The 14,682-nt window shown below is 36.4% G+C and overlaps 2 protein-coding genes and 1 long non-coding RNA gene across 3 annotated transcripts; 2 read left to right on the top strand and 1 right to left on the bottom strand.

The window, feature by feature from the left end:
- The first annotated feature begins 294 nt into the window (after positions 1-294).
- On the top strand, positions 295-7,347 carry LOC135633071 (uncharacterized). The gene is made up of 2 exons (XR_010494891.1): positions 295-6,684; positions 6,778-7,347. It is a non-coding gene; the product is annotated as an uncharacterized LOC135633071 (long non-coding RNA).
- LOC103979502 (transcription factor MYB1) lies at positions 4,478-6,684 on the bottom strand. Its single transcript, XM_018823264.2, has 3 exons — positions 6,409-6,684; positions 5,645-5,774; positions 4,478-5,039 (listed from the first exon to the last, which is right to left on the bottom strand). Exons 1-3 carry the CDS (start codon positions 6,635-6,637, stop codon positions 4,478-4,480), a joined length of 921 nt encoding a protein of 306 aa, XP_018678809.2. The 5' UTR covers positions 6,638-6,684.
- A 1,009-nt stretch (positions 7,348-8,356) lies between the features above and the next one.
- Positions 8,357-13,168, top strand: LOC135633057 (large ribosomal subunit protein eL13z-like). The gene is made up of 5 exons (XM_065142119.1): positions 8,357-8,493; positions 9,518-9,636; positions 9,863-9,996; positions 12,458-12,616; positions 12,712-13,168. The coding sequence occupies exons 2-5, from the start codon at positions 9,528-9,530 to the stop codon at positions 12,931-12,933; spliced, it is 624 nt and encodes a 207-aa protein (XP_064998191.1). The 5' UTR covers positions 8,357-8,493; positions 9,518-9,527; the 3' UTR covers positions 12,934-13,168.
- Positions 13,169-14,682: the final 1,514 nt, after the last annotated feature.

The following is a 14,682-nucleotide window of genomic DNA, read 5'->3' as shown; positions in this document are numbered from 1 at the left end:
GATAAAAATTTTAATATTTCTCACTTAGCATTAAATTTTTTTATTTTATGTATATGATCATTAATTTTTTATTTTAATTTGTATCATATCTCTAAATAAATTGTTAGATGGAATCCTAATTTACATTATTATTCTTTAAAAACTTATAATGATGCTTAAATTATAGAAGTTTAGGGTAATTTCAGTCTCTATACACCCTAATTTCGTCAAAATCCAACATGAAAATGGAATTAATAAGATCAAATCAAGATTTATTGATCTGATCAACTATCAACACTGAAACATATAGTTTGATATCGCTACAATATTATTTATTTTTATTTTTAGTTATTTTATTTAAATATTCTGATATCATATTTTCTAAATCTTCTAATTTTTTATATTTTTAGAATAAATATGTAATTATTACGGGCGACAAAGAATCAATCGCAGGCCCAATCAACGGCCCATATTAAAGCAGCTGCTTCAACTATTGACGTCATCCCTAGTCCATACGCAGCGTGCTTTCACGCGACATATAAAAGCCACCCAGTACTGCGCTCTCTTCCTCGTCGACGGGAAGGGAGAGCGAGATCGAATTAGGGTTCGAACAAGACTCGCAACTTCTACATGATTCCTCCCCTTCAATCCTCACCCCGATTTCCTTCGGGCGTTGTCTCTTCGTTTAATCCGTTTCGTTCTACGGTTTCCTCCTATTTGATCGGAGCAATCAAGAGGCGTCTTCAATTATGATTGTTTCCTCTCCTTTTGCGCTCGCGTCCATCGTTGCGCCTATCTCCGCTCCTTCGGCCCCGGGTTGAATCCATTCGCGCCCTTTGGGTGCTTTTCTCATCGTCGTGGCGACTATCTGAAGCCTTTTATCTTGTTTTCGGGTTGGGTTCTTTGTTGCGTGCTCTCCCGGGACACTTGTGCTGGAAAAAGAAGTGTGATTTGGTCGAGAAGTTGCGGGGTATAGAACTTTGATTTCTTCTTTGTCATCGTGGTCGAATCTTGGGCTGGGTGGAATATGTATCCTGAGAAGCAGTTTAAGGCTCGGAGCTACCTGTCCAGCAGGCGATTTTTCAAGCAGAGGCTTAGGGAGAGGAATGACAGAGGTTGGACCCTGCTTCACATTGGTTCCAGAAAGGGTGACTCGAAAGAGGTTGGTGTTCTTGAATCTTGACTCACCTATCGGACTAATTATAATTGCATTTATAGTTCAAGTTGTCTACAAGATTCTTATTTGTCTAACGCTTCTAGAGGTATTGAGATATCAGGTTGGTATTGTCAGATTTTCTAAATATTTTAATTCAGTTATTTGGAGAGTTAAAAAGATGGCACGCCCTGGATTATGTTAGGGAAAGTTGATGTAAGCGGAAAATTGGGGTTGGATGGATAAAGTAGATGATGGAATTATAAGAGTCAATATATTTAATATTCTGTATATCCTTTCACATAGAGATAAGCAGTCAAGATTCTTTGTTGCATGCTTTCCGGAACAAGCTAGTCTCAAGTTCTAAGTTAAGCTGTACAATTGTTCAAGTAGATTAAGCTTGACTTTGGCACGATCTTAACACTGAAGAGCTGAAGTAGAAAGGAAAAAGTGTTGTTATTTTTTAATCTTTGCATGTGGTTCATGCTATTACTGATGGTCTGCTCAAGTTCTTGTGTAGGTGCTTCCTTCTGATTGAAGAATCCAGAAGTCATATGCAGCATAGCAGATACATAAGCCCCATTTTATAACATCAAAGTTCATAATTAAGACATGAGTCAGAAACTTCTTGGAAATTGCTTAAAGTTTCAAAATGTTTTGCTTTAACCAAGGTCTGTCATACCGAAGCGTACCGCCCATACCGGGCGATACGTACCGGTCCGACAGGTTACCGGTACGCGGACCGTCCTGGATCGCTATAGTGCTACAGTATTATACTGTAGCACTGCTACAATATGAAAAAGTATAAAATTATTCGGTACACCAGGGTGTACCGCTCGGTACGCCCTGATGTACTACCCGGTACACCGGTACCGTACCGTATCGAGTCCGGGTTGAAACGTCGGTACGGTACAGTACGACGAACCTTCGTAACAGCAAACCTTGGCTTTGACAAACCCAAAAGTGAGACCATAACTTCGCCCTATCAACTATGTATATTCTTATTGCCTCTCATATACATATCAATAGGGTTCGTTTTATCGGTCCATATCAATGTATCGACTAGTCGTTGGTATGATACATACCAATTTGTACCGACATACCTTATGTCGGTATGGTGGAGCATACTGACAGTATGGAAAAATATCCAAAAATAGCTCCAAAAGTTTTTAAAAATAAACAAGTTAGGTTAAGATTTTTAAGTTAGAAATAAATATAAATTTAGTATGATTTTAGCAAAAAATAATCTAAATTAGGAAAGAATAGTAGCACATCTTTTTGGACTTTGAGGAGTAGCTTTGTTGTACGTTCCATACTGTCCTTCTGTTGATATTGAATTATCTATAAAGAAATTATTTGACTTGTTAGATTATTTTTTAAACAATTTAAACTTTAAAATTCAAATGAATTAAGTAATTAATCAATGAATATACTTGTTCTACCACCAAAAAGAACGATGAGACTCCACGGGCAGTGGGAGGGCCCTTGATCTTATGCATTTGTATATTAATTTGATATGCTTGTTGGACATAATCTTGAAATTGATCCCATGACATGGTATATTAATAGATCGTCTGTCATTGGTACATCAATGTGGTGATGGTCGTAGTTTGATCGTTGTGAACCACATGTGTCCGAGGTGGCTCCTAAGGCAAGGATGATTATGGTATGCATTAGTGCGGAGCATAGAGAATGTCAAAATTTCTATTTTCGTCAATAATATGTTGCTTCATATCATAACATTGATCATCGTACTATTACTCTGTGTTACCGAATGATAACAATGAATACGATGAGTTTTGCTCAGTGTCTATGTCATGTAGGCTATGTCGCTTTTGCTCAAAATCATCAACTCCCTTCCCTTTTCTCTTATGTGTATAAACTTGACTAGTATCTTGTCGAGCTCCATGATCTGAATCTTGGGTGACGTGTAAAATACTGCTTTGCGGTCCATGCGCTATCTATAAATTATGTAGATCGAACTATTGACTTCTCGGTGTCATCGCCATCATTGGCCGCTATCATGTCTCTAGACCGAGTTGGTTGTTGAATGTAATTAAAAAAGTGTCTCGTCGACCGATTCGATTCTTTTCAACGGTGCAACTGATGTTATTGTCATCCCCTTTGCCTTTGCCATTGCACGCTACAGATGACTGTGATGATTTGGTATCTCTAGCTCCTTGAGCAGTTTGACTTGATATTGTTCGGCTCCTTCTACCACATTCTAATCGAGGGGGATCTTCCTCCTGCTAGGGATGTACTTCCTGTTCTTATATTGCCTCGGTGATAAAACGCGAAGGACGTGAAGGGGGCATATGGCTGTAAGTTTTACTTGTTTAAGCTAATTGTTTGATGAGAAAAACTTTTGGAACTATATAATGTTAACCAACAACAGGATTTGCTTTTGAGAATCATTAGTCGTGTTTTCTTTGTTGTGCAACTTTTCTTCTGTCTAAAAGAGTGTCTAGAGCTCCATCAATGCTAATTCTTGCTTTACTGGGAAAATCTACTCGTGAACATGGTTAATTGTTTTTCTCGATAGGCGCTTAAACCATTTTTTTTCTTTGACAACACCCTTTTTTTTTCCCTATCACGCCTCAATCACATAAGATATGTGGTACGTCTTCATATAGTTAGGTCTATATTTTCCTCTTGTTTCAGTTATGGTTGTCCGTGCCTGATGATTTTCTCCCTGACTGTACAAGAGAAACATGTTGCATATTAGTCCAATGCAAAGTCTTTTACTTCATTCTACTGCTACCTTTTTTCAATCTTTTGAATTTTCAGCTGCAATGTTTATGGTGTAAATTATTAATGAAGTGTAGCTTATTTCTTTGCACAACAGGCCTGTATCTGGTGTATATATGTTTCTAGTTACCACAGTGATGTCATAATCAACACACTGTTTAAGATTTAGGAACAATATTTTGTGGCATTTTCTACTGATTGTATCAACTGGCATAACCCTTTGTGTTTGTAGGATCAATCCTTTGTTTAGGGCCTTTAGGCCCACTTGGTATTGGGACCAAGTTGCTTCATATCAAACAAACTACCTTCAATATCAACTTCTGCATTTTAAGAATATGCTTAATATCTTAATCTGATGCCAATCATCTGCCATCTTATTTTATCACGGAGAACATAAAATGCAGGTAAAAATTAGTGTGATGGCAGCACCCAACTGTGAACTGATTCATATATCTCCACTATCTTCAACTTTTTTTTATCATCAAAAGCAGTAGATGCAGTGGCAAGGAAACTTGAAGCTGTATAATAACTTAGCATCTTATTGACTAAATGTCAACCTCCTCAATTCCATTATTTCTTGGAGATAAATACAACATCCTATATGTTTGGATGCATCAACAAGGAAACCCACTCATCATCACACATGAAAGGATGTAACTCCTCACTTTTTTCTAAAACAGTACTACAGATTTTGGTATAATTGAAGTAGCTTGAGGAGGCAGTAGCACTAAAGCTATCATGGAAGCTACCGCTACTTCTATAAAAACCATCAGCTGCCTGAGGGAAAACTGAATTTTGCATGTTCTCCTCAGAACAAACACTTTTTGCAGCCTGAGGTGCTGGGTCATTTCCACTGAAATCTGAGGTGTCATAATCAAACATAGCACTTGGTAGGACAGAATATGCAGAATTATTCATTCCACTAGCAGGAACTTCATCAGCAAAAAGAGATCTGGTGCATCGTATGGCCTTGGTCCTTATTACATTAACTTCCACACCTTTTTGTTTATCTGCAACTGCTTTAACTGTTTGTACTTCTCTATTCTTTGATGCAGGACTTGGGCTGCTGTGCAAGCCCTTTTTTCTGAGGTAGGTATTCCAGTAGTTCTTTATTTCATTGTCTGTTCGCCCTGGTAATCTTCCTGCTATCAAGGACCATCTGCTTGAAGGAAAAATATAATGCATTTGTTGACTTATAAAACTGAATAAATTATTGATTTCAGTGGAAATTCTTTTCACAAAATTCCTTTCAATGTTGCTGCTTGAGGATCACTATCATTTGGCATGTATTCTCTGGCCTAGGAGCTTACGTTGTTTATGATTACATTATGAATTAATATATAGTGACCTTATTTTAAACCTCAAGTTGTGCTTCTCACTGTGTCACTATATTCAATGGATTCTGGACTTTATAAGAGAATACAATAATATGCATATGAATTGTGTGCTGTGCCATACTATACTTCTGGTTTTGTATGGCTGATATAGAAATGATAAATTGGGATTTTGGCTTTTTTGATGTTTATTGCTTTACATCGATAACACTCATCTCCTTGTCATTATATTTGACCATTTTGCTACTTCACTAAATTTGTTCATATATTCTCCAAAATTTTCCTTTGCACTCAAGTGTCAACATTTTCTGTCCTGCTAAATATATGCTAAGCAGTGTGATAACATTATGTGCAACCCAAATTATGTGCTTGTGATTTGTATTCTTTCTACCCTTGTAAGAAGAAGAAAGCATTGAGACCTTAATTTTACCTATTTCCAAGTAGATTATGAAGCCTGATGATAAGGTCCTCCTCTTCCTGGGTGATATTCCCCTTCTTGATATCAGGTCTAAGATAATTCAGCCACCTCAACCTGCAACTCTTACCACATCTATTCAATCCTGCAATATCAAACCAGTGTTGTCACTGGCATTATCTTTTAACACCAATACGGTTGTCCTTGATTGAGTCAAATAATTTTTGAAATTTGCTCTTAGATTTACTATGTGTCTTGGCAAATGTGAGGTTGCCTTCTCAATTCCAGCAACTTAGGGAAAATTGGAGATGGTCAGAAATTATTCCATATGTACTAGCATGTCATTAAACACATTTCTCAATTTTGGAAACTTTAACATGAATATTAAACAATGCTTCAGGTTGATCCAGACTAGTCTCTGTTAATTGATTGTGGCATACAAAAAATTTCCAGCAAATATGTGAAAGAAAAGAAATTACAGTTTTTAGCATTGACTGCTTTAGGTTGCTGGATTGGGAAGACTGATAGTTTGCATGAGGTTTCCAAGAGATTGGATGAGTGTAAAAGGGACACAAGACATAATCTGAAGCTTCAAAGATCTGCTTCAGTATCTGTTACTCTTATTTTTCTCTGTAATCTGAAACTAAGATTTGTCATCCAAATCCTACATGTAACATGCATGGACATGCTTCATGGAAATAGTATCTCCATTTTGTGCTTCTCACTCACAGCTGTTATTAAATTGTTGGGCTTAGAATTGCAGAATCAAATACTCTTACCGGCATTGGCAGGCAGGCTTCTCCATCTCCCAAGGCCATGGGCCAAGATGTAGTCTGAGAGAAGCTTGTCTTCTTCGCTTGTCCAAGCTCCCCTGTTCAGACCTTCCTTAGGACAACAGGAAGCCTTTCTCATTCTTCTCTTTCTTCCAGTGTAACTCCTGTGGGTGAACTGAGCCAAAACAATGAAGTTTAAATACTTTGAGCTTTCAGGACAATATTCTTGCAGCATTAAATGCAGACTGCAAGACAGCTTTAATGGCCCCGCATTGTCTTAAGGTGAATAAACCGTGTCATATCACTTTATAAATTTTCTTGTCAACTCTTTCTACACAATAGCAAAAGAATCTAAACGTTCCTACTCTGATACAGGTCAAGAAGAAAAATCTTTCTGCAAGCAGTTGAAGCTGGTCTTCCAAAAGAACAGGTCTCTCCATCAGCTTCATCTATGTCCAGTACCTACCTATTTAACTTCCTTGGATGGCAACTCAACAACCTTGGGAGAGTCCCTGAAAAGTAGAAGATTTAAGATGGGAGTTGGTTGCCTTCTTTTTTGCATGCTCTTTAGGGTATGTAGTTTGCAAAGTTGATACCAGGGATGATACTAATCTGGGAGTGTCCTTTCACAAGCCACCAACTTGCACATTCTTATTGTCAGAAGACCTTCTCACTTAGAAAAGAAAAAAGGGAACCAAAATTTTGTTAGTCATTCAATTAGGTGGCTTGTGATGGTCATAATGGCAATGACACTCAAAGTTCTGGCCTGTTTCTTTTGCCTTGTTTCCATAAGAACTCTCTTACTAACCAGTTCTGAAAATGAAAATATTGTGCCAGGAAGATTGTTGCATCTTTGTCAAGAGTGGTTCAATTCATTCTTATCCTTGCAACTGGAGATGTTACTATTCTCACTCTTGTCAAGAAGTTGATGACAATTTGCTTGTATCCTGGAATGAAAGTATATTTGGATCATGAAGGCCAATTTATATAGACCTTTCAACTGCTTTGGACGTATAAACAATCAAACTAGTTTCCATTAGTTCTCAATAAAACAGGTAATGAGCTTTCTAAGTGCTTGCACATTTTTGGGATTAGAATTGATGTGTTCTAATGCTCAGCTGTGGATTTCATTCATAATCTTTGACTTCAATACACCATGAAGGTTATGCTTCTGAGAACATCTTAACTATTTCCATATACATCGATCAAACTTATGTGATTAATATCTGAGTCACAGGTAAAATTTCAAGGATAAAATTATTAGCCAAAACCTTGTTGCACTGAATTATCTTTTTACGATAATACAATACTGGCAATAGAGTTGATGCGAATGTGATAGCCAATAGAACAAACACTACTTCAGCTTGCAGTTGATGTTGTTGATGGAATTCACATACAATAATAACATATCAAATCAGTAATACATAATGCTTTTGTTTTTAAAAATATATGTCAAATTAAAATGGTATAATATCATAATATCGATCGTTGTGTCGATTTAAATGATATCCTTAAGAGATAAGATAACTAATATATTAAATAGTACAAAACTATATATTTATGTACTTACTAGTATGAAACTATGTATATTAAGTAGTATATTGCGTATGTAGCGAGAGATAAATTTCTCTTAAAAAAATTATAACATTGAATGACGTGCATAGCGCTTATATTTGGATTCAAAAATGAAAATATATCATTGATAAAACAATGCACTAACTAAACAAAATGTTATATATATATATATATATATATATATATATATATATATATATATATATATATATATATATATATATATATATATATATATATATTAGTACATAAAAAAAGATCAAATAAACATAAACCATAGATCCATTGATCGGACGGTTGAGAGGACTCCAAGCCAGTGTCTTATCCTCTCACGTGCACGACTTTTGACGACACCGTTTCCGCAGTGTTCCTATCACCCATCAAGTGATCTGGACCGTTCAATTCAGGGTTTTCGTCCGACTGCTCTGGCTCTTCCCCACCAGCTTATAGTAGAGCGCGAAACCCTTCGCGAGCCCGTCTACGGCGGGGCGGAAGGCCAAAGCGTGTCGGATCCCGGTGAGATCTGTCGACGCCTCTCCGTCTTTGCTTGTATTATTTATGCATCTTTGATCCCGTTCGGGTTAGAGATCATGTTTTCTACGATTAGCACCTTACCTTTGCGGATGTTGGGATTCCATTATGTAATTCTGGTTCATGATCTCGTTTGGTGTAACGTTGGATGATTTGGTCGTGTGTGTGGGTAACAGTTCAGCAATTGGGGTATGTTATCATGGTTATCGGGATTCTTCTCAGTTTTCCGATGGATTTGATGTCATTCTTCGAGACCTTTGTCTGAGAGGAATAGCTCCGAAGTTGTTTTTCCGATTCCGATGGTGTTTCAAGGATAAGAGAGAGATAGGATGGTTAGGAAGATAGTAAGACACCAAAAAGGTTGTGTTGGAATAGTGTGTTGAAAGGATGGTGTTTCAAGGATAAGAGAGAGATAGGATGGTTAGGACGATAGTAAGACACCAAAAAGTTTGTGTCGGGATACCATGCGGATTATGACTTGGGAATATGTTGGATCTGTCATTCTTTATGTTTTATTCTGGTTCAAGTATTCAGGATTATGGTGTCACTATCCGTAAGTTGTGATCTTTGGAACTCGTATGAAAGTGAACGTTTATCTGGCAAGACTGATTTCCTACTCGCAACTCGAAAATTGAACCAAAGATTTTATTCTTCTGATGGCTGATCATCAGAGGCACATTTGAGTCCTTGTTGCATAACTTTTCTACCTTAATCTTACTCATTATTCATCTGCTTCTTTTCTTGAATGACAATTTGGTGTAAGGATGCTAGGCTTGAAATAATGCATATTGTCTTTGCCTCTAGTCCACAAATTAAGAATTTACTTTTTTGTTGTGTGATTCTTGTTCTCTTTAGAATCATGAATTATGTGAGTTGCCTGTACATATATTTTGTCCCTTAGTGCTTTAAAATATATAGTTTTTTGTTATATTCGTACAAGCTTGTCATGCGGTTCAGTGACCTTTTACAATATTTATATAATTTTTGCCTGAACTATTTTGGTTTTCAGGTGATAAACCATGGTTAAGCATAACAATGTCGTGCCAAATGGGCACTTCAAGAAGCACTGGCAGAATTATGTTAAGACATGGTTCAACCAACCAGCTCGCAAAACTAGAAGACGCATCGGTAAATATCTTCTCTTCAGTCCACTGGTCTTTAGATACTTGTTATTTGCTGATAGTTCCCCATTGATGTAGATCAATGTAATATCAATATGAGCCTTAGATGCCTTTCTTTTTAGTAACTTTATTCTTGATTCTGCTTCTTTTCCATGGGAGTAGAAAGCTTTTTCATGTATTACAACTTGTTTTTTCTCTTGCTGATGATATATGCTATCGTTTGGATGTAACAGCAAGACAGAAGAAAGCCGTGAAGATATTCCCCCGTCCAACTGCTGGACCCCTGCGTCCTATTGTTCAATGCCAAACACTCAAGTATAACATGAAATCAAGATCTGGGAGGGGTTTTACTCTTGAGGAGCTCAAGGTGAAAATCTGCCATTCTTAATAAATGTCTTAAATGTATGTCTTATGGTCTTGTATGCTAATGTGTACTTGGTAATTGAGATTTGTTATTTTTCTTGCCAATTCATTCATCTAACTCCATCAAAGTGCCATTATAGGTTGCACATATTTGAGAAAGTGTTATATTTTGAATGAGAAAAGATGCAAAGAGGATAATCTTTGCATGGTTGAAAAAATGATCTACCTTTCCTTGTTTAGTTTTAAAATATCTCATGGTGCTTTACTACTCAAGTTGTTTTGAGTGTTGTCATCGACTTTGATATTTCAATGCCAATAGCTAATCACATATAAAAGCATTGGAGAAGAATTTTGCTCATATGAGCAAAATCAACTATTCCTTCTTGACAAAATTGGTTTAGGGGTCATTTGATTGAGAAATAAAGTGTGGAATAAGGACTTCACCTGTAATAGATTACTAAATAACCTCATTTGGTAGGACCATATCTTCCAAAGATAAGAAATACCAAACAACCATTAGAGCTGCCTAATTGAATTGGCACCATTGACAAATGCAAACATTTATTTTTTTATTTTTAATATATTCTCAACTCAAACAATAATGATATTAGTAATTACATTAAGTAGAATGATCTACTTATTCTCTTGATATGTATTGTTAAATCAAACAAGATATTTTTTTAGGGTTAATTCTTCTAGCCTTGAGTTATTTAAGTGAGGTACTCTAGGTTGACTCAGAGGGCTATATTGTCACTTGTGGACCTTTCAGTTTTAAATTAATATCCAATGGCTGGTCCCTTCTTTTGTTCTGGATGCCAACATGGATATAAATTATATTTTATGAATCCTTATCCAACCTGAAAAATCATACTTGTCTTGCTTGCTTTAAGTACATATTATAGTGTTATATTATAACATGTTAAAAGAATTTTTTCTTTTGAAAAATGATAATTGAGTATTAAGACATTTTTATGATTATGTTTTTTGGTGAAAACTTTACATCCTTCAAGATCACTCAATCAATGCAATTGGATGAATATATTTGATTGCAATTGTAATTTAGAGTTAATATCAATGATGAGGTTTCTCATGTATAAGTATGAGTTTTTATCTTTTATCCAATGATTTAAAAAGGATTAGGTGTCAAAAGATGCCAATGTCCCAAAATGCCTGAGGCGCTAGGTGCTCGCTCGAGCGAAGTGAGACGTTCTAAAATATTAAAATATAAAAAATATATAATGCAATTGATAAATATGATTATATTAATAAAAATATAATATTAAATTAAAAAGATCTAAAGTACCAAGTCACATTATCTATCTTCTAATAACAAAGATGTCAAGACTTAAAACAATGGTTTATTATCAAATTCAATCATCATCATATTGAACATCGTCATTTTCAAACATATCATTATCTTTCTCTTCCTCTTGTCCATCTTCATCAAAATAGGTTTTTTCCTCTTCGACAATAGTAAGAGATAAACTTGACGCTTTTGCAGACATTTTTGCTTTCGTCATCTGTCTTGTATATGTCTGAGATTTTCCGACACCTAAGGCTCTTATCACATCTTCCCATGTCAAGTAGTCATCTTCAAACGTAAGCTCATATTCGACATCTTACAAGTTCATACCCATTTCTCTCACCAACCACTCATTTGAATTATCAATATCTTGTAATAAGATTGGATCAATGTTATTTCATAAATTATAATGAGCCTTCAATGCGTGATTATACTTTATATAAATCAGATCATATAATCATTTATGCTCTAATCGTTTTCTTCTCTTTGTGTGAATTTTTCATGCAATATAATTTAAAAATATATTAATACATCTATCTTAAAAAAGAAGATTAATTGAATCTAACTACTGTTGGTTCAATCTAATAATGAATAGATTAATAGATTAAAAGAATATATCTATCTAAGAATAGATTAATAGTATGTAGCTTAGTTGGTTCAATCGAACCAACTAGCTAGTGTTCAATCGAACCGGACTTAAAAGTCCGGTTGACTAAAGCACATCACTTGGTCAAGGCCTGAGGCACTTGGGCCTCGCCTCGCCTCACCCGGAGGGCTTAGGTGAGAGCTTGAACGCCTATTTAAACCCCTGCTTTTATCTTGTTGGTTCTTGTGCAAATCCTCAAATTGAGAATTGTTAAGGATCATTGATGCTCTGTCATGTGATTTTGATTCTTGAAAAATTGTTTCCATATTCAACATAGTATTACTTTCTTATACGTGTCAGTCTTGCCAATTAGTGTATGTGTCAGCACACCAAAAGATCCATCTCCATGTGATAAGATATAGGCTTCTGTTCCAGATTATAATAGATTCTAAAGTAATCCATTTAAACAAATTTTGCACCTTATATCTTATGGATCAATGTCTACTCAAGCGTGGCCGATGTATAGTTAGTATCAGCTTTTGTACTGAATAATGATGGTTCCTGGTACAATTACAGGCAGCTGGTATTCCAAAGAAACTTGCTCCGACAATTGGCATTGCAGTGGACCATAGACGAAAGAATCGTTCTCTTGAGGGTCTCCAAGCTAACGTGCAGAGGCTGAAGACATACAAAGCTAAGCTGGTCATCTTCCCAAGGCGGGCTCGGAAATTAAAGGCAAGCTAATTAAGATTATATCTTAAGAGCTATTAATAGTTGTTCGTCGATCGTATATTTAATTTCTCATTCTTTGGCATATCTTGCTCTCTCAGGCTGGAGATTCTGCTCCGGAAGAACTTGCAACGGCTACCCAGGTCCAAGGCCAATACATGCCCATTGTCCGTGAGAAGCCCTCGATTGAGCTTGTGAAGGTGACAGACGAGATGAGATCATTCAAGGCCTACGCGAAGCTTCGTGTTGAGCGGATGAACCGGTGCCAGGTTGGTGCGAGGATGAAGAAGGCTGCAGAGGCTGAGAAGGAAGAGAAGAAGTAACCCATTGTTGTGATGGTCATTGTTCTGTCCTCTTCTGTTTTAGGCACTTCCATGAGATGCTAATAGTTTGGCCACTTTCATTTGAGTTTTCAAGTGATTTGTCTCTTGTTTTTTGTTCTGTGACAATGCAATCTTAGGTATTACCCTATTGGTTATTAATGTTATATCGAGTCACAATATTATTATCTTTTGTAGAAGATGCTGATTTAGCCAAAGAACTTTTGCTTGACTACCACGACAAGTGTAGGTGATCAGCGTTGGGGAACGTTCAAATCTATTTGAGATATCATATGTTGTGGCTGAGTCAGGAAACCTTTGAATTTTTTTGTCAGGTTACCTGCAATAATAACTTGCATGCTTGGTGGAACAGTTCTGCTGTATCTGGAAGTAGCATAGAGTCATTTACCTCTTAGAGCAAGATGGATAAAGTTATTTTCGTGTATGTTCGTTTTTTTTGTTTTATTTATATTTTATATAATATGTAGAGGGTTTGCTTTTGATTGTTGTTTTATATAAGTTGTGTGTAATCGTCAAAATGGTATAAAGTTAAGTGGCATATGATTGGATGAGCCTTCAGAGTAGTGTCTAGGGTTTTCTACCTTGTTCTTATGGGGATTTTTTTGTCACAGCGGATCATTTATTAAGTGTTTATTGAAATGATTGCTCGTGAATCTTGAGTTACATATTTTCTCTAGTCTGTTTTCTCTTTTATAGGTTCTTAAGAAATCATAAGAGGTTTCGGGGAGGTTAACTTTTTGCGGACGGATATATAAAAGATAAAGTTGGGATCAAAAGGCCTTGACACAAGGTAAGAGGACGTGAAGACAAGTATTCATGAAGAATATGTCATCATGTTATTATTCGAGTTGTCGCGAAGGAAGCGGTGCACAGTGAATATTGTGATGAGGGCAAAGGAAAAGGATCCAAATAATGACTCACCAATTTTAACAAAGTCAGTGGACTTCGAAAGTTGATATGTAACAGATTGTCCTAGAGTTGTGCTTTGTTCGGGTATGACCTAAGAGTGGATGGACGAATGTCAATTGCAAAAAAAGTGAACAAAATTGGATATGACCGAGGCCCTACGATGTGCTAATAAAGGCCATATATAGAGAGATCGTAGCCCAAGTTCATTCCACAAATATCAAAATGGTATGAAGATGTCACTAGGAGGCACCATGGTGCAACGGATCATGATGGAATAGTTCGAGACAATAAGACACATGAGATAATTCCCGCAAGGGACTAGATCATACAAAGGTATGATCCAAAGCTACTGAGAGCTCTACTTTGGTAAACGAAATGACGATAAGAATGATTATGGATTCAAGGAGTGAATGTCATAATATCGTAGAGACGAGTTTATCATACGCCCATCGAATTTTTCATTGGATGTAAGCTTTAGTCATCAACATATAGGGGCTATGTATAAACCATCGAGGAAGAATTCAAGTGCAAGTACCAGTGAGTCCCATGAAGGGGGCTTAATCATACATAGGTATGATTAGAGCATTTGGAGAGCTAGATTACTCTAGAGCTCATATTTACTTAAGGGAGCCCGATAAGTCAAAGGATATGGCCGAGTAAGTGATCGTTGCAACCAAAGAAGTAAAAGAGAAAAGAATCAACACAAGCCCTACAACATGATGACAAAGAACATGTATGAGAGTTATAGTCTGTCTTTCCATCGACCAAAGGGAACTATTCGGAGAGTACAGATGTGTTGAAGCAGGTGGTCGAAAGGGACAA

Source organism: Musa acuminata, chromosome BXJ1-3, assembly GCF_036884655.1.
Source record: "Musa acuminata AAA Group cultivar baxijiao chromosome BXJ1-3, Cavendish_Baxijiao_AAA, whole genome shotgun sequence".
NCBI classification, from domain to species: domain Eukaryota; kingdom Viridiplantae; phylum Streptophyta; class Magnoliopsida; order Zingiberales; family Musaceae; genus Musa; species Musa acuminata.
Note: the sequence above shows the minus strand (reverse complement) of the source record. Positions and strands in the feature narration are given on the sequence as shown.

Bases quoted from the DNA above. Each gene is read 5' to 3' on its own strand.
- LOC103979502 (XM_018823264.2), bottom strand. From the start codon at position 6,637: ATGCTGCAAGAATATTGTCCTGAAAGCTCAAAGTATTTAAACTTCATT. The intron at 5,775-6,408 runs GTAAGAGTATTT...TTGATATTGCAG, and splicing joins AAGCCTGCCTGCCAATGCCG to GATTGAATAGATGTGGTAAG. The intron at 5,040-5,644 runs GTAAAATTAAGG...TCCTTCAAGCAG, and splicing joins CATAATCTACTTGGAAATAG to ATGGTCCTTGATAGCAGGAA.
- LOC135633057 (XM_065142119.1), top strand. From the start codon at position 9,528: ATGGTTAAGCATAACAATGTCGTGCCAAATGGGCACTTCAAGAAGCAC. The intron at 9,637-9,862 runs GTAAATATCTTC...TGGATGTAACAG, and splicing joins CAAAACTAGAAGACGCATCG to CAAGACAGAAGAAAGCCGTG. The intron at 12,617-12,711 runs GCAAGCTAATTA...TTGCTCTCTCAG, and splicing joins GGCGGGCTCGGAAATTAAAG to GCTGGAGATTCTGCTCCGGA.